The sequence below is a fragment of the Phasianus colchicus genome, chromosome 9, assembly GCF_987193195.1.
Source record: "Phasianus colchicus chromosome 9, bPhaCol1.hap1.1, whole genome shotgun sequence".
Classification (NCBI taxonomy): Eukaryota; Metazoa; Chordata; class Aves; order Galliformes; family Phasianidae; genus Phasianus; species Phasianus colchicus.
In genome coordinates this window covers 11,524,332-11,545,792 of record NC_143444.1, presented here as the reverse complement: position 1 = coordinate 11,545,792, position 21,461 = coordinate 11,524,332, and the positions used below count along the sequence as shown (strand labels likewise).

Below are 21,461 nucleotides of genomic sequence, written 5' to 3'. Positions count from 1 at the left end.
GTTTCACTTGTCTTTACACTTGTTTTTTCTGCTCTGTCCACCAGGATTGTTTCCATCCTAATTTTTCTTTGCTGACACTTGCATAAATCTTTGGTTTTCCTTAGTTAAAATGACCAAGCTTGCCATTTTTTATGTACTACACCTAAAACTGAAATGACAGCCCAGTACTTAGCAACTCTTTTTGGGCAGTGCTCTGGATTTCAAGTACCACAGCCCCACAACCAACAGCCAGCTTGCAGAACGCCAAAAGCATTTTCCTTGTTTAAGAGTAGAGCAACCCTTCTCCTACCAAAGCAGGACCAGTAAGTTTTCCTAAAAGTTTATCCTGAAGTAATTAAAAGATAAACTTGCAAAAACAGAACAGCATATTCCCAGAATATGTTTGGGGAAAAAAAGCATATGAAAAATCCCAGTAGATAATATTAGAAGAGCTTTAATCTGTGTTCTCAGAGCAAATCCCAACACCCATTCAACTGGCAAATTAACTTAGTAACTCCTACATGCTCTTGTGTAAATGAGTGTGATCCAGCAGGAGCCGAGCAGCTTCACACCGCGGCGTGTGCTCTGCTCCCCCTGGAATGGGGCTGACTGCAAACGAAGGATGAATTTAAGTCTTTCCACTAGTTCATTTATGACCACTGCTTGAAAAAAAAATCTTCCCAATATGGACAGGGCTAGATTTTACATTAAAGTCATATGGAAAAAATCCTTGTCAATCAAACTGGTATGAGGGAAGGGGGAAAGTAATAACTTGTCTGGCAGCCAGGTTACATTCAACAGCAGAAGAAAGGGGAGAGTCCTAGAACTAGCAGGGAGAAAAGAAGCAGGCTCGGGGGCTATTCAAGCCAGAGACAGACATACTGTGAGGGTTTCCAACAGAAAGATAACAGAACAAGACAGGGGATACAGATGCACACGCATTCTGCGTCTCTCCTATAGATCTAATTTAATAAAGCACAATTGATGATCATTTTTTCTTTTCCTTTTTTTTTTTTTTTAATCTATTATTAGGTTTTTCAAGTGTGCAAGTGTTTCTTAATCAAAAGAACAGTTCCATACAGCTCTTGACATCAAAGGACAGCTTTTCCAAAGCTATTACAGTATCAAAGTAATATTCTGTGCAGAATCTAAGGTGAACCACTGGAATAATCCTTCTGGGATAGAGATAAAAAATGCTGCATTCAATGTTGCCCAGAAGCATCCAAAGCAATCTATCAAAAAGGCCATAAAAATATTGGGCCACACTTACTTGATGCATGTACTCGCCACTGCTATTATTTTCCTCCATTTTCCCTTTGTCTGCTTAGCCACTAATCTTGCCTTTGTCTGAAAGTTCCCGCTGCATATATGAAAGTAACAGCACTGATTAGCAACTCACAAGAGGAAATGACCTCTGATGTGCTTCAAATCCATAAACCTTTTATATAGTTGAATCATATTATGAAGGAGAAAAAAAAAAAAAAGGTGTTGCGGCAAAAATAGCAGTGTTGCAGTAGCACTAAGGTGAGACTGCCTGATATTAGCAATCCTTTTCATCTGCCCTTAACAGATTTTCAGTATGTTCAAGTCAGTTATTACTAACTTTTCTTCTGCTTATACTATGTGCATTTAATAGTAAACTATACTTAACTAGAAGAGTTAGTTTGATCATTCATTTCACTAAGCTTGGTCAGCCACGCCACCACTAACTTAACCATCTGCAGTGCAATGCACAGACTTCTCCCTTCCATATAAGTGAAACGCTGCTTTATTTGCAGAACAGATGAGCGGTTTGGTTTCAGGGCAGTTGAGCAAAACTTGGGCTGGGGGAGCAGAGAAGAGGTAAAGAGAGGTTAGCAAGCAGTAAGAGCACTTGCATCTGATAACAGCTCCCTGAACTTAACATCTGGGAACATTTTCATCCTTTGCAAACTTGTAGAACGTTATTTTAGACAGTGGGAGTTCATTTCCAAAAGAAATTTTAACAGTACAAAGAGACCACAAAATCCATTCCTCACTGGTACACAGGGTTTTCTAATGCTTAACTATTACCTTAGTGGTTCTCCATTTATTTGCTTACAATATTTTGAGAATATTTTAAACATCAAATTTTAGCAGGCTTAGTATGCATATACAGAATGGCTGTATCTTACAAATCTTCACAACTAAGGGATAAATTTGGGCAGCTGTTGGGAAGACACTGATGAGAAATGTTTTCCTTGACTGCCTAATGAGACCAGCATGAGAAGCAGAAAAAACCTCCCTGTGTGTGCCCAAGCCTGCTACCAAAACACATCTAGGAGAAACATCTCACAGAAGAAGATGCAGTGCTTACTGTTCCCACTCACAGGACCCTGGCTGGTGGTGTAAGCGGCTGCAGCACTCCCACTCTAGGAAGGCAGCAGGGGGGCTGGCAGCCTATGGGGTGGGACGCTGTGCCCTGGTGCCTTCCAAGCAGCCAAGACGACTAAGCTGAAGCACTGCACGCTTCCTCCTCCTTCCCTGACAGGACAGCTCAAGTGGCATTGAAAAATGCATGTTAAATGAAACCAGCAAAGGTTTGCAGTGGTAAGCAAGCAATAAAGAATTCCAACATGGGCAATATACAAGGAGCTGAGCCACAAATACCAACACATTGACTGTGTTGTGAAAACTGTTTGTAACCAAGCTTCGCTTAAAAAAACAAATGGAAAAATACCCATATTTTCTTTTATACATCCATACATTACTGCGTGAAGGCTGTCCACAACCTGGGCAATTAACACCTGCTCTTTCTGCAAAGGACTATTTTTAAAAAGTAGTGTTAGTGATCAGGTAAGTATACCTCTGTGACTGCTAGCCTTGCTAACACTGTTCCAAAGCCTAAAATAACCATATGACCACACAGAAAAATGCAACCCAAAACTGCTGTGACCCGCTTCTTAAAAATGAGCGTGATACTGCCTTTTTTCCAGTTACCAAGGTCATCACCTGACTGCCATGACTTTTCAAATCTCACTGAGAGCAGCTTGGCAATCACATCAGCCAAAATCATGGAAAATACTGCTTTCTTCTCCAACTTAACTTTGTTCCCGAATTTATTATTATGAGTTAATTGCAGAAAGACATACCAACAGACAGACTTTCAACATTAAGCTTCTACATCAGATAAAGCAAATTCCAAAATACAAGAGTCAGACTTCAGAGTTGACACTGCAGAGGCCATCTGGAAGACATGGATCCTGCTCTATCTCAAGATCCCAACTTAGCATGCTTCATCCAAGTGTGAAACAGAAGAGCAGCTTGTCAGCTGAGCAGCTCAAAGGATGAGACTGAGCTGCAAGGGAGCTCCTGAGCCAGCTAAGTTAGCTAGGCTATTCTTCCACATAACTACAGGGGAAAAAACAATACAGTAGTTTAGGGGAATAAATTGCTTAGGATTTGTTATCATGCAGTCCTAGAGGGATCAAAAATTGAGAAACTTGCTCATTAATAGCTCTCTTTAAATCCATGCACAAGCATTTGTGCTTTTGAACAATCTGAACTAAGGTATGCCTGTGCTTGAAACTAAGTACTGGAGTCATATTGTGTAACCAAAAAAAACAAGCCATCTATAAAATCATACTGAACTGAGCTGCTCTTTGTAGAAATGCATATGCTTATATACTTCGTATTTACTAGAGGCCACAGCACTAATCATCATTTGCATGTGTAGTGCCTCATATTTCATTCAAGAAAACAATCAATCTTAAGTAACACAGAATTATTTATCACAGGTAAAATGTTTCAGCCATAATACTCACAATACTTCAAATGCAGCATAGATTAAATAGTAAAAGAAACCAAACAGCTCAGGGGAGGAGACAGAAGGAAGCAGTTACAGGAAGCGATTTCTATCCTATGGAAAACGCCATTTTGTAGCCTGTATATTTGAGAGACTCATGTATTCTCTTATTTCCTCTGCTTCACTTGTCTACAAGATGACAAGTGATGCCCAACTACTTTGGCATATCATATTGCTTTGTGTCATTCTACCAGCTGCCAATGCCAGTGGCCCAGCAAGCCTGAGAAATCAAAAGAAGCCATTTCTAGAAACTGGGGAGGAGGAAAAAAGGAAATAGAAAAATAGAAACAGTCATTTTCTGTTAGTGAATAGACAGATAAATATTGACCTGTAAAAGTAAGCAAGATTGAGCAATTTAAGTATCCATCTCATATGCAGATTCAAGAATTTGAAGGCATTTCAGCAAATGTGTATTAAATGTCTATGTGGAAGATTGTATCTACGTGAGAATAAATATGATTCTGCAAAACACTGTTGTTCTTCACTCTGTTGTCTTATGTTTTGGAAGAAAAGCAGAAGAAACTACAAGTTTTAATAAGTATACATTACAGAAGCATAACCAAACATGCTGTTATCTTTGCTGGCAACAATAAAAAGAAGTATCTCAAAAAAAAAAAAAAAAAAAAAGGAAAACAATCTACACTTGGATCCTCATTTGTTCTTAAGGTTTAGTCCTGAATCAAAGAGAAATATACCTTATATAACCGCAGAAAAACTGTTTTTCTATAGTCCACATCTATCAACAAAATTTCCTTTCAGAAAAAAGAAAAATATTTGCTTTGTTCTGCAGTGAATATTAATGGACAAAATACTGAGAGAAAACAGCAAGTGCACCAGTACTAGCCAAATGACAACAATTGCTGCAAAAGGTGCTATCCACTGGGTAGCTCTTCTGTAACTTGTAATGCTGTGAAAGTATTCTTCCTGCTGATGCTGAGCCCTACTAGATATCTCCACCCAGACAAGTTTTCCCACTCCATGTCCTGCATACCATGGCTCTCAATTTTCTTGATAGCTTTCAGGTACATACTCTGTTTTGTAATGCACTCTTCGTGGCCCAGATCAGTAGCACAAAACCTGCTTGTGACCAGAGGCTCCCAGTCCAACTTCTGTGGAACTGGGACTGTAGCTCAGTAGTTCTCGATGTTGCCAGACGCTCAGAATGGAAAGGGATTGTCACGTCTCACTGGGAGGTGGAGAGAAATCACAAAAGCCATCTCATCCTCAAATCACAGCAGAAGCACATGAGCACATGAGAAAGAAAGCAGAAAATTACTAGAAGATCAAGTACAAGGTTACCAAGCCAGATGCTGTGAAAAGGGCATAACAGTGAAAGGAAAGCTTGTCAAAGCACAGAAAAAAAAAATCACAGAATGGAGCGGAGCTACGAGGCAAAAGACAGAACTGAAAGTCAAGCACGGTGTGAAATGCAGGATCCCACAGAAATTGGGGACACTAAAAAAAAAACAAAAACACAGAAGGACAGAAGCACTGTAGGAACTGGCTATGCTCCAGAAACAGCAGAAACCAGAGCTACAAATACATAAGAGGAGGATAGAATCTGAAGGGTTTGCATGCTGCTCCAAAGTTGCTGGATTCCTCTATGACTCCTGCTCACTTACACAATTTATTGTGAAGCATTACATCTGGGAACACCTGCCTGGTGCACATGGAAATGCATGATGCCCAATGGAAATCACATAAGTTGCATGGAAAAATAAAACGGCAACAAATAAAATTACAGCAAGTCTGCACACCGAGAGCTGTTAAGATAGAAAATGTTCACGTTCCTCCATAAGGACCAGGCTTAAAAACAGCTTTCAAGCATTTTTTTCACATCTCTGGTTTAAGAGCATCTACAATATCCACATCCAAACATTAAATGCTGAACGCATGTGAATCATCAGATCATTTACTGTGTCTAAATATGGGCATCCACAGGGTCCAATAGAACAGATAACCCTACCTCACCTATCTTTAGGACTTTTAGCTGTCTTAGAAACATAGAGTGACTGCAATGATACAAGTAATTCTTTCTCCTCTCCCGTTTCTGAACTATCAAGATAACATTTGTTCAACAGAAGTATGGCCAAAAGTTTACAACAAGTATTACTTTGGACTCATATAACTTCTTATAGTTCTTAACAGAGTTCTGAATAAATAAAGTTCTTGCACAAGTGGGTAATACAGCCACTAATTAACTCCTGTAAAGATGACTCCATGCTTCTGCTGTCACTACTGGCCTCAGCAACACCACTAACCCTGTGCACTGCTACAGCTTATGTTACTAAATTGCAGCTTTAAGAAAAGAATATTTCCATTAAGGCTGACCTTATGAAAAACTCCCAACATTAGAAAAAAATACATATATAACACCTACAGTGCTTTACTATCCAAGTAACAGAACAGTGATCCATGAGCTGGAGCACAGCTGACAGAGCCCCCACGATGGCACTTCCATGTTAAATATGCTTAGACTGCTGATTTGTGTGGCAGGCAAAAAGGCAAAAATTTTCTTTGGCACACATTCCTCAGCTAGATGGCCATGGCTCCCCAAAACTGCTCAGTCAGGAGTCAGTAGCCACACAGTAAGACCAACAGTACAGAAGGACAGACCTACACACCCATTCTACCTTAAAGTATCTGCAAGGAGTGACTCAGAAATACTACCTGTATTCATTTTCAAACTAACCACAGTGGATCCAATTAGCACAATCTTAGTTTGCGTTACAGTTTGATTCTGTACTTTTGTGTGCTGTTTTTTTTTTTAAATAAATATTTCAACAGAAAATAGTCCCAAGACTACTACATGTTTATTACATGGCAATTATACAAAATGGTTTGCAAAGAAGCATGTACATGCTTCCAACTTACATCCTTCAGCAGAGCAAAAACAATTCCGATACTACTCTACAGCGGTGTACACTCATTGCTGTACACAAACATTATATTAAGGGAATCATGCCTCTCCAAGGACATTTTCATGGATTAAATGTCAGGAATGAAATATTGCATTTCAACTTTGTTAGAGCCTTAAAGAATGAATATAAAGACAAACATTGAGAGGTCTGAAGAAAACAATTGATTTCATTCTAATTTCAACTCTAAAGCACTTAATGCAGTCAAACACAGAATTTGTACTTCAGTTTCCTATTAAACTAAGAAGTTACGTTAAGAAATAACATAGATCATATTTTGAGTCTATGAGAATGGCAAAACTTTTGGTTTAAAAGGAAGATGTGTTTTAAGATGGCATCTTAAAAACAGAAATTTAAGCTCCAGTACTGTATAATAAAATTCAGTTACAACATACCATTCTCTTCAGAGTTCTATACAAAGTCAGAACTGACCAGTCAGGAAGAACCAAGATGGGCAGAATTCCAAGAAGAGCCCATAAAGCAGGCAGAAGCTATGCACCTGGAAGGTGCTCTGCTGCAGGCAAACCTGCCAGAGCTCAGCATACCACAAAGGCTCCTCTAATCAGATGATGGACTATATACAACACAATGTTCTCATATAGATGTGCCATTTTGATACAGTGAGATTCTGATCAGGATTATGGCTTTTGATCCCCATTCTATTAATCAATTCTGATCACATCTAATTCAAAATTCTCACAGAAAAGGAATATAAATCATTAATTGCAAAATACACACGAAGTTCCCATATCACACAGTACTACAATACCTGAACTGTCTTTATAAAAGCTTATGTAAGTTTTTAGATCCATCAATGCTATTAAGGAGAACATACAAGCCAAGACTGACAACAATAATAAAACTGGAAGATTTTAGAAGTAACTTGTTTCATTTTGTGGATATTAACTGAACGTCATCTGTTCCTGTCCATGTAGAACTAGCATCACCAACCAACACAGTCCCAGAGAGATAAAAAGAATTTTCATTAAAAATATAATTCCACAAATACATTGCTTAGCATCCTAAGCATTTCATTATAAAAAACGAACAATGTTTAAAAAAACATTATGGCTCAAACCAACCCTCTGTGACATGACTGCTTTCCAAATAATGCACTGGTGGAAGCTTCACAAGGCTTGTTTGGGATGTCTTGCTGCGAGGGACATCCAAACGCTGCAGCAATAGAAAGCCAGTGACAGAGATGGGTCACCTGCATGATCCTTTGCCCTCATAGCACGAACTGACAACTTGCATTGAACTGCCCACTGCTTCTGAAAACTCCAGGCAAATGGGTCATTTCTTCCAAGTGGTTATCCTTAGAGAGAAGTAAGCAATGGGGGAGGAAATGCAGTGGCACAGAGGCCCTGTGCAGGCTGGTTGATCAATGGGCAGTGTCAGCAGGCTTCCGTTTAATGATGCTCAAACTAGCACCAGCCGTGCTAACAGCCATGCTTACCACTGATACCCACACACAGGAAGCAGCATTCTGGAAAGACCAAATAATTGCCTTATTTTTGCACTATAAGGATTTTTATTTTATTTTATTTATTTATTTTAAGGTGTAAGCCTTACGTTTTATGTACATAAAGATCAGTCCTTAGATTTTAACCATGAGAACACGAATACATTCACAACAGCACAATGCAGCAGTCAGGAACAGCAAGTACATCTGGGTCACTACTGTAACTTACACAGCCCTCCTATAAAGGAACATGCAGCACTTTGCAAGCCTTGCTACTACATATACACAAATGTATATAAAATCATCATTTTACATTAGGGAGTTTTAAGTATATTTAAGTGAAGAAGTTTTTAGTAAACTAACAGGGAAACATCACATATCCAAGTTCCTATTTAATTCATCCATTTGTCTATGTAGAACTAAAAAGACGAGCAACAAAAGCAACCAGTTACTGCTTTACTTGATGTAAACTCTTAAAATCTCCAGTGTTTGTTTCCCAAAACTGCTTTTGCTTTCTTTTATATTTAAGGACCATTCCGCACTCATCAGATGAGAGATGGTATTCAAAAGTGGGACACAGCACAGTTGTAAGTACAGTTCCAGTGAAGATGATAAAGTAATTGGCAACATGTGAAAGTGTTCTTTCTCCAACTTTTCTACTTCTGTAAGCAAGCAAAAAAATTTCAAAACCACACAGCAACAAGAAAAATAACACAGGAAAGTACAAAAACAGGACAGGGAACCCACTGTCCTATGTCTACAATTATACCATGATTGAGCTGTTGAAGTCATCCTAAAATCAAACAAGCTTTGAATTGGAACACCTGGACTACAAGAAAACGGATAACTGTACATAGTTAATCAAAGTACCAAATTGCTATTTAATCAACTTCCCATGCAAACTACTTAGGAAAGGTTTCTCAGTCATTCTACATTTAGCCCCTCTCTCAAAAACGTGCTCCAAATAAAGGACAAGCAGCCATCCCTTGAATTCTTAACTGTGTTAAGAGTGGACTGTAGCTGGAGACCCTCCTATTTCCAAAGTCTACTGCTGTGGCACAGGACATAACCCTAAAAAGCTCACTGCAATGTGAATGCTTTAAGAGCCCTTTCTCCCTGAAAGCCCATTAAAACTGATCATCAGAAAGCTGTCTTGTACCCGTTTAGCAGAGCTTCTGCCTTGGAAGAAACTCCTACCAGCTACAAGTGGAACCTTTACAGATGCAACAGCAGGGTCTTCCTGACTTCTACAACAGACTCCGAATTCAGTTTTCTCCTCTCCAGTAAGAGAAAGCACAGAAGGAACTATTTCAATCCTTCTTACAGATCACAGTATAGAAAAATTATGCTCTAATTTAATTGTGTTAGAATAAGCAAACAAAAAAGTATTATTGCTATGAATACATGATGAATACTACATAATTATATATCCTTAAAAGATACTCTTCCATAAGAGTAAAAGCTCTGAAACATTTGCAATTCCTTTCTTTTTTAAGCTTTTGATCCACATCAAGTCACCACAAATAACTGAAAATCAGTTGAAGTTCCACCACAGTGAACTTGACATACACAAAAATGCATGCTGACAAGGTCCCTCTAACTCTCTTCTATCTCACAACCAGAGGTTCTGACCTACACGGCTCATGCTGGCAAGCAGAGGGGCACGTACAGCTTCACCTCAGACCAGGACCTGCCTGGAAGCAAATGCTGCACAGGGTTTGCTGGGATACCACCTCCTGTCCATCCACCTGTGCTGCACGGCTATGGAATGAGGTAAGGAAAGGACCCCAGCTGCCAGACAGCTGTGACACTCCACTATCAAGTCAACAAGCCCATACCCTGTAAAACCTCCAGTACAAACGTGACACACAGACACTACCTCCACCCCATCAATCTACCTTTTTTTAAAGACTATCTCCTAAGATCAAGAAGGAATTATTGTTTTCAGGAAATTATCTCATTAAGAGTGATTTTTCTTGTCACATTTATAAGCGTACGTCATACTTTTCATTTGCTTACAAGAAATTTGTTGTCGGAAGTTTTAAGTTTTGCTATCCCATTGAACACCTGGGAAAATTTGCCAAAACTCCCCTGAAAACCACCCTTCACCCTCCCCCAAAGTCATTCCAGCCCCAAATCTCAGATTTGATCCATCTCTGCAGGCAAGTTGCCACCAGCACCTAAGGATAGAGAAGTAGAGTCCCCATAATCAACAATTATTCAAATGCACGACGGCTTTTTTCTTTCTAGCAGAGGTCAGTTACCTTTCCCAAGGGATGCTCCAGAAGACAGAAACACCAAGTTACATCCAGGATCTTGAATCCCCTGCTTCACCAAGGTGGGCAGAAACAAACTCTGTTGGAAAACACCTAGTAGGTTTAGAAATTAAGTACTGATGGCATCTAAGTAGTAAATGCCACAGAACATTCAAATTTTAACTGCCTAAATTTTTTATTTACACTCCAGTAAAATGAATATAGTATATATGTCATATAGGATACATATTTACTACACACACATTTGTTAGCAAGAACCATCTGAGAAAATGAAATACCACTGAATGAAATGAAACAATTTGTTTCAGTATTTGACTTACCTGTTTTATAGTACAAATAACATTTGAAGAATAGTATGAGAACAAACAGCCAAGATCTGAAACTGGGAAGTGTGACAAACTCAGGAAAACAATGCTGATGGTGAGGCTAGATAAGCTTTTGGCACGTGGCTACACAATCTCCATCCCTGCACATTTGCAACATCCAACTGGATGGGATGTTTTCAAGATCCTGGGGCCCAGAGCCCTGTTCCAAACTCAGCACTGATCCTGCTCTTAGCAGGAGGCTGGACTAGGGACCTCTCCCAAGTACCAACAGTGAAATTATAAGGAAGAACTCGATGTCCTAATTTCTTATGTTCTTTCTATTTCCACACAAACAAAAGGTTTCTATCACACAAAAATTGTAAGGCCTCCACACATCACTAAAGCAGTTGTAAAAGAACAAATTCAACACTGGTATGACATTACGCAAACCGGAAACAAAAAGGAAACCAAAACTCAACACACATTATAAAAGAATCTGCTTTTTGCCAACCAGGAACTGATCCTCTCTAAGCAAAGAATTACTGTGGTGCAAATAAGCAGTTACTACATAGGTTGCTTCAAAAGTAATGCCTCCTATTTACTTCCATGGAAATAAGAGACACGAAGAGCACAATAACACTATTTGATAGAGGGGCCATACTTTCCACATGGAGGAATTCAGTGACACATCTCTGATTCATACACACTTCCATGTCAGACGCCATTCAGCCCCACTGCTGTCACACTGCAACAAGATATCACAGAAAACTGTTGGGAACTTTCAGCCATACCACCAACATCCACAACACAGAACAACAACTAGGAGAAACCACTGTTAAGAGAGGGACAGTGCTGAAGAGGAGCACCATGCCATACACTCATACACTGGACCCAGTCAGTGAAGCTGTGAAGTACATTCTTACTTTAAAAACAAAGATAAATGCACTGCAACCAGGCTGCTATAACACAAGAAAATAACTGTTAGCTGTAAATATAACTAGATAAAGTTACATAAGGTTCAGAAATAAAAGACAAAACCTGCAATTGAAGTGGTAGAAAATAAAATCATGACCCAAATTCCAGCTCTGAAGTTGTAAAACAAGATCAAATTTGCAAAACTGAACTTAAAAACACAAAACAGTCAATAATGCCATGGATTCCTTCTTCAGCACATGAAACAGCTAAAGGCCAAGGACCACTGTTTACTCCTGTCGATTTCAATACTTTGAAGGGAGGAACAGAAGTCCAAAATGACACAGAAGTTACAATGGTAAAGATAAAAACACCGATAGTGAAGAGGGGTGGAATCTGTTATTGCTGACTTGAGAGACGTATGACCAGCAGACATGTCAGAAAGATTGTGGTCTGGGAAGACAGGAAGGCAAGTAAAATCATCAGGGATGGTGGAAAATGTCTAGAGAGAGTTTGAAATAAAAATTAGACCTCTTAATCAACAGGTTAAAAACTGGCCAAAGAGTCAAGAAATCATACAGAGATTAAACCATGAGAGAACCGAACTGGGGAAGGGGGCATTGGATCTTTGGGACACTTGAATTACAGAGCAAAAACCAAAAACAGGGAGAGAACATTCAGGTCATAAAATAAGGGGATGCTAAATGGGGAATAAAGGAAAAAGTATTAAACAGAGAAGTAGTTAAGATGAGGGGAGCCACACACTTCAAGATGGGAGTAAAAGAGAAATTTGGTTGCTAGTGAAGGAGTCATTCATGAAAGCCGATCAAGAAAAGAGTAAGAAAAGAACAAGAGCTGCAGAAATTAAAGGGACAAACTCTCAGAGGTGAGAGGCAGAGGCCTGGTTCAGAAACAGATTCTAAGAAAGCAGAACAATTTGGGGAAGAAGAAAAACAAACACATAAAGCCTAAAATGAAAAGCAAACTCACCAAGAGAAAAAAAAGACGTGACCCAAGTGGTTAAAAAGTCCATTTGAAAGGAGAATTAGAACAGGTAAGGCAGAGCTCAGTCCAAAGCTTTGTTGTGCTGACGTTCTTCAGCAATATTCAGAAAAGGAGGAATGGAAATTAAGAAATAACATGAAAAGATGTCTAGGGAAGGTACTAGAGACAGGGCACTGCGAGAAGCAACCAAAGAAACCACATACAGAGAAGCAGACAGAGATGAAAATAAAGACCAGTGAGTCAAAGGAGCTAAGGCCAAGGAAGGAAGGAAACAGCTGAGAAAAGTAGAAGAGTCAGAAAGGTTAATAGACTGGAGATCCCAGAAGGAGTGAGTGACAGGGTAAAGGAGAGCTAAAGACAGATATGCTGAAAGAGAGCAGGTACTGATCAGAGAAAAGGAATTTAAAAATGAGAGATAATAAAGCAACGCAGTATTTAGTAAAGACGAGGTCATGGGAATGATTGAGGCTGCAAAAACATCTGTCTAAAACAAGAAATCAAAGTGGCAACTATAGAAAAACTGAATGAAGAACAATGGCTAAGTAATGATCAGAATAAAAAGACAACATTGAGCATGCCTATGGTTATGGACACAATTTGAGAAGGCAGCAGTGGGTGGATTTTAGCGAAGTCACAAAGAAAGAACGGAACTGTTGGCCATTTGGAAAATAAGAACTTCAAGTTTGAAGGAGAGAAGAAGAGACAACAGGGAAAATGAAGCAGAGGCAATGAAAGAATATGAAAATCAAGAACAAAAATCTGAGGAGCAAGACTTAGGGAAAGGAGTGAAGACCGGAAAAAATCCTTTAAAATCTCTATTTGAATCACATTTGGCAATTAAGTAACACATCACTGGGTATGCCCAGTGCCTGCATCTCCCCCCTTCAGTGATCTCAGCAGGAAAATTTAGTTATTCATCCAGACCAAACCAAAGATCAGAATCCAGAAGATCAGCACTGTCACTGGCTATTAGCTGATATGGGGATGTGGCAGGACTGGAAAAACATCAGACTGCTAAAATGGTATTAAAATGATGGGGGGGGGGAGGGAAGCTATTTCAACTCTGCTGTTCAGCGCCTTTACTTCCAGACTGAAATATCCCTCCACAAAACATGAGCTGAAGGCCCTTGTTGTCTTCCTCTCACATAAACCTCTGGTTCCTAAAAGCACAAATACCTGACACAGCAATTGCCATCAGCATTCAAGTTCAGCCATTAAGATTCTCTTCTCTCTGGCTAACTGCCAAGACAGAGACCAAGTGGATGGTTTGTTGAAAGCAAACATCACTGCACTTTTGGGTCCCATTCAGAGATAGCTGAGAACCACTGGCAATAGAAGTCCCTTTCCATTTCCAAGATTCTGTCAACAATTTCACTCTTTATGGCTGTCTTAATCGTGTGCATGAATAAAACACTAGCCTGCTCAGACACATCTAATGCTGTATTTCATCTTCCTGTATATTGGCATGTTTTTAAAGTTTCAGCTCATTACAAGAAGAACACATACTTCTATTGCCTGTACAGTGAGTAACTGGATCACTGAAGTTGAAGAGAAGTGGAAAAAATATGTTAAGTCTGTCCTACCAAAACAAAGGCATACAAAAAAAAAAAGAGCAGAGCACATAGATACCCTACTGATTCCCATTTATTCATTGTGAGCAAACAAATTCACTAAAACTTACTGAAATTTCATTAAAAAAATTAATGCTCTCTCAGTAAATGGGAGCTGACAGGAGCTCAAAAAAGCTGGGGTCACAAATAGGAGCTCTTCCTTATTCTTAGCCCTTCTAGGTATTTCCATATTGCTTCAGAGCAATTTTAGATAAAAGCACAGTTTATAATTCATTATGAAAATATCCACTGTAGTGTTTTTAGATACAATTTTTGACAAACGGTATGACAAAGTTTTTGGATGTACTTTCTACCATTACAATTCTAGAACACTCACCTATAATTAAATACTGGAAACAGTAAATTGACTGCAAGACCAGCAGCAACTACTGTAGCATATCTGTAATAAGAAAAGTTGGAAAAATATCATAGAAGCACCATTATTTTTACACCATAATTGATATCTGTATGCTTTATTTTTATTAGGCTACTGCACAGCAGGGGAGCTTTCAAGATAGTAGATGAGATTTTAATGCAATGTCATTCAAAGCACAAAGTTCAGTCATGAAACACGTTAATGCTGTAGTACTACTGAAATAGAAGGGGGTGCAAGTCAGACCATTTTGCTTAGAAATATAACACGTTCAATTTAAAGAAAACAAACATGTAATGGCATAGTCTTAAATAAATAGTGCCAAACCTCACCAACAACAAAAGATGAAAAATAGAATGATGTTTCTGTAACAGGAAATATTTTATAAAATGTACAGTACACGTGGAATTATTACAACTGACATTATTGTTTTCATACATTACTAGGTGCTTTACTTATGGGATAAACTCTAGAACCTCGGTTATACAAACAATTCTGTTAACCCACACAGACTTCTCAAATACAAACTTCGGTACCCAAGTCATTTGTACCATTTACTCTACAGCTTTTAAAATAGAAACAACTACTTTTGCTCAGCACAAAATTTAATTAGCAATACAAAAAAACCACACCCACACCAATGAATTAAACATTTGCTAACTTTTAACTCATCGTTTCTTTACTCCACGTATCCTTCCAGAAAAGGAAAAAAAAGATATGTATCATTGGTTACTTTCAGGCAAAGTAATAATACTTGATGCATGATATTAGATGCATAGAGCCTGACTGCGTTGGTTTTTTGTCAGTGACTTTGGAATATTCTAGCCCATTTCAGAGAATGATTGGAGTAGTTGTGCATATTAAAAACTAATCGTGGCAGTCACGCAAGTACTGCGCCACCTTTGCCAATACAAACCACTTCACTCTGACATCTGAACTAGAATATAACAATCATTTGTTTAAAACACAGTTATCAGATAATACATGAATGCAAATATAGAGGTTGTTAAACCAAGGTTTCTCAAACACTTTCTTTCTATACATTGTTCCACTGGAGTCCTACAAGACCAGATCAAGTAAATACGGCAGCAAGAAGGAAAATTAAAGACTTGTCCTACCAAGTCTGGAAATTAAAACAAAACAACAGAAAAACAAAGTATTAAGATGAAGATGTGGCACATACTGTTTAATAACTCCTGCATTTTGCCAAACAGAATTTCCACAGTATTTCTAATTTTTAAAAAAAAAAAACAACACCAACCCAAAGCACAACTGAGCTAACTCCAGATTTCCCACATTTGGATATTCTTTGAGCATTACATCTAATGAAAAGCTGCATAGAGAGAAAAAGCAAACAACAAAACAAAAGGTGCAGGGAACTGACTACATACAGAACCTGTGTTGTCTGGATGTATGTATTTTCTTTAACTTCTTTTTACTCACATAACGAAAAGGTTTAATTGACAGTAACAACTTCTTAGCAATCTCACTGGTAAGAATTCTGTTTTAACAGTTCTGTGTATTCTCAAAAAGAGTTAGTTTTGATATTTAATACATCTGAGTCTTATCTCTATTTTTCAACACTCTATTTCCCTTAACAATGAAAACATTATTAAGCATACCAGAAAGGTTTTAACCAAAACACTGTGAATCTCCTTTTCAATAATAAAGTATCTGTAAGACATTTTGCATCAATACTTATTTCCGAAATGGAAGTGGCAACTCTCTCAGAAACATAAATGCTAAAATTTACTTTTGCTAAATATAAAGCTACCTCTTAGGATAAAATATACAAAATCTGATATTCGTGCAGAATATATTGTGCTTTAGTACACAGCTATATATGTTCCAAAAAGATTTTGGTATTTTAAAAGCATCTTTAAATACAGTATTCTAAGGTCAAATTATTTTAAATACAAAAATCTACAAACAGTGACATTTACAGAAATAGAAATTGGTAACTTAAAGACTGCATCTTTTAATCAGATCTTCTCATACATGCTAGCCTCAAAAGAACGCTGTTTGCTACAAGCAGCATCTGCATGGTTTTAACACTCAGCTATGCACTCACATTGCCCCAGGGCTGTGCTGTACAAGGCTATTGAAAATGATCAAACTGCAGAATCAACACCTTAAATTTTCCCATAAAACCTGCAACAAATGTTTTATGTGCATTATGACAGAATAGCAAAAATGAAAAGGGACATTAAAATAATTTCAGTGTATGGTTTTTTTCCACTATTTTTGCATCACGTTTGGCAAGCACAGGACTAATCATGTCATCTGTCTACTCACGTGCTGAGAACTGCAAACTATAATTCAGTATAAAATACAATAACCTTCTATAATAATTATACCCCGTTCAGAACTAAGATTAAAATAAACATAACTGTGCAGATTCATATTTCCTATAAATTACTAAAAAGGTGAGAGATTCAGACATTTTGCTTATACGTAAGCCTAATATCTGTATCCTGTGCAAAAGTGCAACCGTGTTTTAGAACTGAGGCCCAACTGAACACATTTGTCAGTAAAGAAAACATACTTGAACTCACTTAACGTGGAAAACAGCGGCTCTCAGTATCTTTTGAAGTTATGCTTTACATATTTAAACCTGTTAAAACTGCAAGTTGGTAAAAAGTAAAAAAGAAAATAAACAAAATATTGAAGTTCGTATATAAATGGGTTTACAAAGCACAACAGTAAGCTTCAAATAATTACATTTCTGAAATACAAAGAGGTGGGATGATTTATTTCAAATACTTGAACATTTCTGATCTTCAGGATCTGATGTCTGTTTAGCTGCTCGCAGTGTGTGCATGCATACGTTTCGCTACATCATAGACATAGGTTACGTCTGGTCGCTTCTCCGGATCCGGGTTGATGCACATATTAACTAACTGTCGCAGCTAGGAGAGGAAAATAACATGTAAGAAAGCCAACAATCCTGCCAAGTAGTATTTAGGCACTCTCAAATTCAAATCGAAAAGACTGGCAACAATTAGCCCAGCACAGCAACTCTGCATAAACACACACTCAGCACTGTCTCTCAACACATACTGCACACAGTTTTATGCAAGCATGTATACAAAACTCAATTTTTTATTATTTTTTTTTTTACATTTTATACTATCGCCAGAAAAAAATATGAGCATAAATAGTAATGAGAAGACCTAAGTTCTAATTCTTCCAACATATAACTTCAAATGTGCATGTAACTTCATTATACATCATTTAAATGGCAAGCCCTACTAAACCCGGTACGGACTTCTTAATTTCAAACCTCCACCTTTGACTCAGTAAAATTCTGAACTTAAAAATGAAAGTTGGGAAAGTATTTTGAGGAAGCATCACACTATGTTGGCTTTGGAAACACGATACTGAAGTAAATAACCTTTGGCCAAAGTCCTGGTTTTTATTTGTAGGCCTAAGTCGTTAATTTTCCTTTATAGAAAGAAACAATTAATATGTTCACAGAAGCATTCTTAGGTGTGATTACTGAGAAAACCTACTTCCTGTAACTAACAGAGTGACCTCATCATCATGATTATTCAAAGGCAACACAGACAGCATATTCAAATGTGCCATCAGAGAGTTCCCTTCCTGCTTTGTATAAAAAGATCAAGAAGGATTTTAAATTCTAATTATACTCTTAGTTTTTCTGAAGATGAATTTCAATGCACTAGAGTAGGAAGTCCTGAAGTTGAAGGAAGAAACATTACATACAACTATTTACAACTTTGTTTGCAGAAATTGCAAACAGCACACATTGTACAGGTTCCTCCACAATTAATAATACAAAAACTGTCACTAAAACACTCCACTGCTTTAGTGAAGAGAAATTAATGCTTATATATGAGCTGATGAATTCTGAAGATAGTGATCAGATTGCTCATCATTTTACTTTAATGTTTCTCTTTTTGACTGATGGCCAGATCCAGCAACAGACCTGCTACTTGAATCTCAAATATGTTAAGTTTATCTGACTAACGGATTTTAAAAGCTATCACATTCCTTCTGGCAGGCAATAAATACCACTGACAGGAAAAATTATTAGTCCATAGTAACGCCCAATTATTTGGGGAATAGAATGCTGGAAATTATGAACTACCGTAAGAAATAATTGCCAAAACATAATAGAAAAAGTAAAACAAGCTCCTGTAGAAGCAGCAGCAGTTGGGACACAGTTACCAGCAGACACAATATATTAGCAGAGAGCAACAGCTTGCCATGCAACAGCTCTTACAGCCTACATGACAAACAGGAAACACTTGAGAACATCCAAAAACCCCAATCCTGAAATTAAAACCAAATATGTAAACATTTTATAAAGAGAATACAAATGTAATTTATCTGGGGAATACAACATCGAGTCTTGTACATATACATATATCTTTATCTGTGAAGAGTTCCATCTGTTCAGTAGAACTGCATAGAGTAAATAAAGTCTTAGTAAAAGACTGTGAAGGATTGACACCTATAAAGCTATCATTAGAGGAATAACAGGATTCTCTCTTTTACCAGTAAATTGGCTGAAGGTAGAACAATACAAGTAGATCCTCCAATAAATTAATGTGCAAAAAGCTTGAGAAGTTGTGTTTAGCTTCACTAGTCCACTTCATGGTTTTTAATTGCTGGCCCATGGTAACTGATTTTGTTTTCTAAACTGATCTTTTCCATTTTAAAAAACATTAAAACCAGTAAATAATTTGAGTCATTAAACAGGATGCCTTCCTTTAGAGTTGCTTTGTTACTTCTGTTTAGTATATTTTAGTTCAGAGCTCCAAAGACAGCCACAGAGATTCAATGGTTACAAAGACACAAGCAAAACGGCATCATTGCATTAGGTAAGGCTTTCATACCAGGATTTATGAAAATCACCAAGGTTGGAAAAGACCACTAAGATCATCCAGTCCAGCCCTATTCATCTTTGTAAGTGCACCTAGAGAAACCATGATGCCTTGGCTGTTTGCAACTTGTACAGTTATTTACTAACCCTAACCAAAATGATCATATAATCACTGCTGTCCAAATGCAAGAAAACGTTTATGAGAATGTTAATAAGGGACAGCTGTGAATCTGTTTCTTCAGAAATTCTTTTCTCAACGCAGTACAAGAGATGAACTCTACCAGTTCATCATCAGTAACAACTCTTTGCAATTATATCACAGTAAAATAAGTAGCAGTCATCAATGTGGCTATAAGTCTTACTACTTAAATACTGGTCATTGCTAACACTGCTAAATCTCCTTCTCCCTCCTCTCCCCAGAATTTCAGTTGTAAGAGAGCATAGCAGAAAGAAAATAGTTACACACGGACATAGCCTTTCACAACATAAAATGGGCTCCTGCTGGCTGCTAATACTTGGCCACAGCACTACTTCTTAACTATCTACATGAGTAACTATCTGAATGAACCTGAGATCACTTGTCAGTTCCTCTGGTACTTATGAAATTCTCAGGAAGCAGAAAAGCCTGACAGTACCACAGGAAGAGGCACTGGGTCTCAAGTCAGACTACCACTCGAGACAGAGTAAATTTTTTTTTAGCATTAACTGGCACAGACTGGCCAACAGGCAGAACAGACTTACGACTGAGCTGGAAGGAGCTCCTGTTGCATCCCCACATCCCCAAGCTGTAAACTTCTTTGGCTGCTTACTGTTCTTAACCTCCTCTGTGCACTTAGCACAATGACTGTGTTTAGCCTGGAGCTTAGCCTGACACTGGAGCAGAGGGATACACTTTCTTTAACTTTAGCAGTTTTTTCAGCTATGAAATAAACAATTATCGCTCAAGTCAGGAGAAGGGGAGGGGGGAATACTAAGTACTGTGACAGGCAAGTACTTGGCAGTGTCATGCAACTGAGAAAGAAAACTTTTCGTATAAGAAATCTTGGATGATTGAAATAATAATAAACTCACAGACCTTACTCTGAATAGGAGACCTTCCTGAAACTCAGTGTTGGAAGGAATGCTGGCAACCCACACGGCAATTCTAGACCAGGGGCCTGGCTATGGACTTGTGAGGAAAATTACCTCAGAGGGAAGACTGAAAGACTTCACCTACCACAAAAAGCAATGGGATGCTAATATTGGCTGACAGGATTTTATGAGTATTGACTGGGGGTGGCAAGGGAGCCCCAGCTTTCAACTCCCTAAAACAAAACATATTTCTGAGTACTTACCCTGAACATCAGGGTTTCTTAAGGAATATTCAAGAACAATGATACATGAAGTTGTTAAACATGCAAAAATCTTGGATAATAACTCTTATTGCTCAACAAAGTTTGTGAAAACACATCTTAGACTACTAGGATTTCTAATCAAAAATTTATCTCATTAAAATTTACTTACATTTCTCCCAAAAAGCAATTGCCTAATATTTTGTAATGTGTTTACACTCCTACATCACAGGGTACATCCGTGAACGCTCAATAGAAGTGTTCTTTCAGAAAAGTCTTCATTATAGAATATGTGGATTGGAGTATTTAGAAACCCCTGAACATTACTGCTCAGAATGTGCTCCCAATCTGGTTAAAAAGTAGATCCCTAGCTTCCCAGCACAGATCATTTAGGAGAGTAAAATAATACAATAGACAATGCTTGCTCTTTCCTTTTTTTTTTTTTTTTTTTTAAACTGTTTGTGCTAATAAAACATTTTTCAGAAAAGACTTTATTTTCTTTTTTTATTATATTCTGGTGCAGTAACTAGCAAACATACATGGGGTTTTTTTGCATACACTGTAGATAATGCAAGTTTTCACACTGGAACAAAAGAAATGCTCTCAGTGCCATCTCTA

At 37.9% G+C, this 21,461-nt stretch overlaps 1 protein-coding gene across 4 annotated transcripts in view; it reads right to left on the bottom strand.

Moving 5' to 3' along the window:
* Positions 1–14,730: 14,730 nt before the first annotated feature.
* NEK7 (NIMA related kinase 7) overlaps positions 14,731–21,461 on the bottom strand; it is a 62,404-nt gene continuing 55,673 nt past the window's right edge. For all 4 annotated transcript variants that reach the window (XM_090146150.1, XM_031595809.2, XM_031595811.2 and 1 more), the window contains one exon: positions 14,731–17,572. In XM_090146150.1, coding sequence (XP_090002276.1) covers positions 17,462–17,572 — 111 coding nt within the window. In that variant the 3' untranslated portion in view covers positions 14,731–17,461. The remainder of the gene's footprint in view (positions 17,573–21,461) is intronic.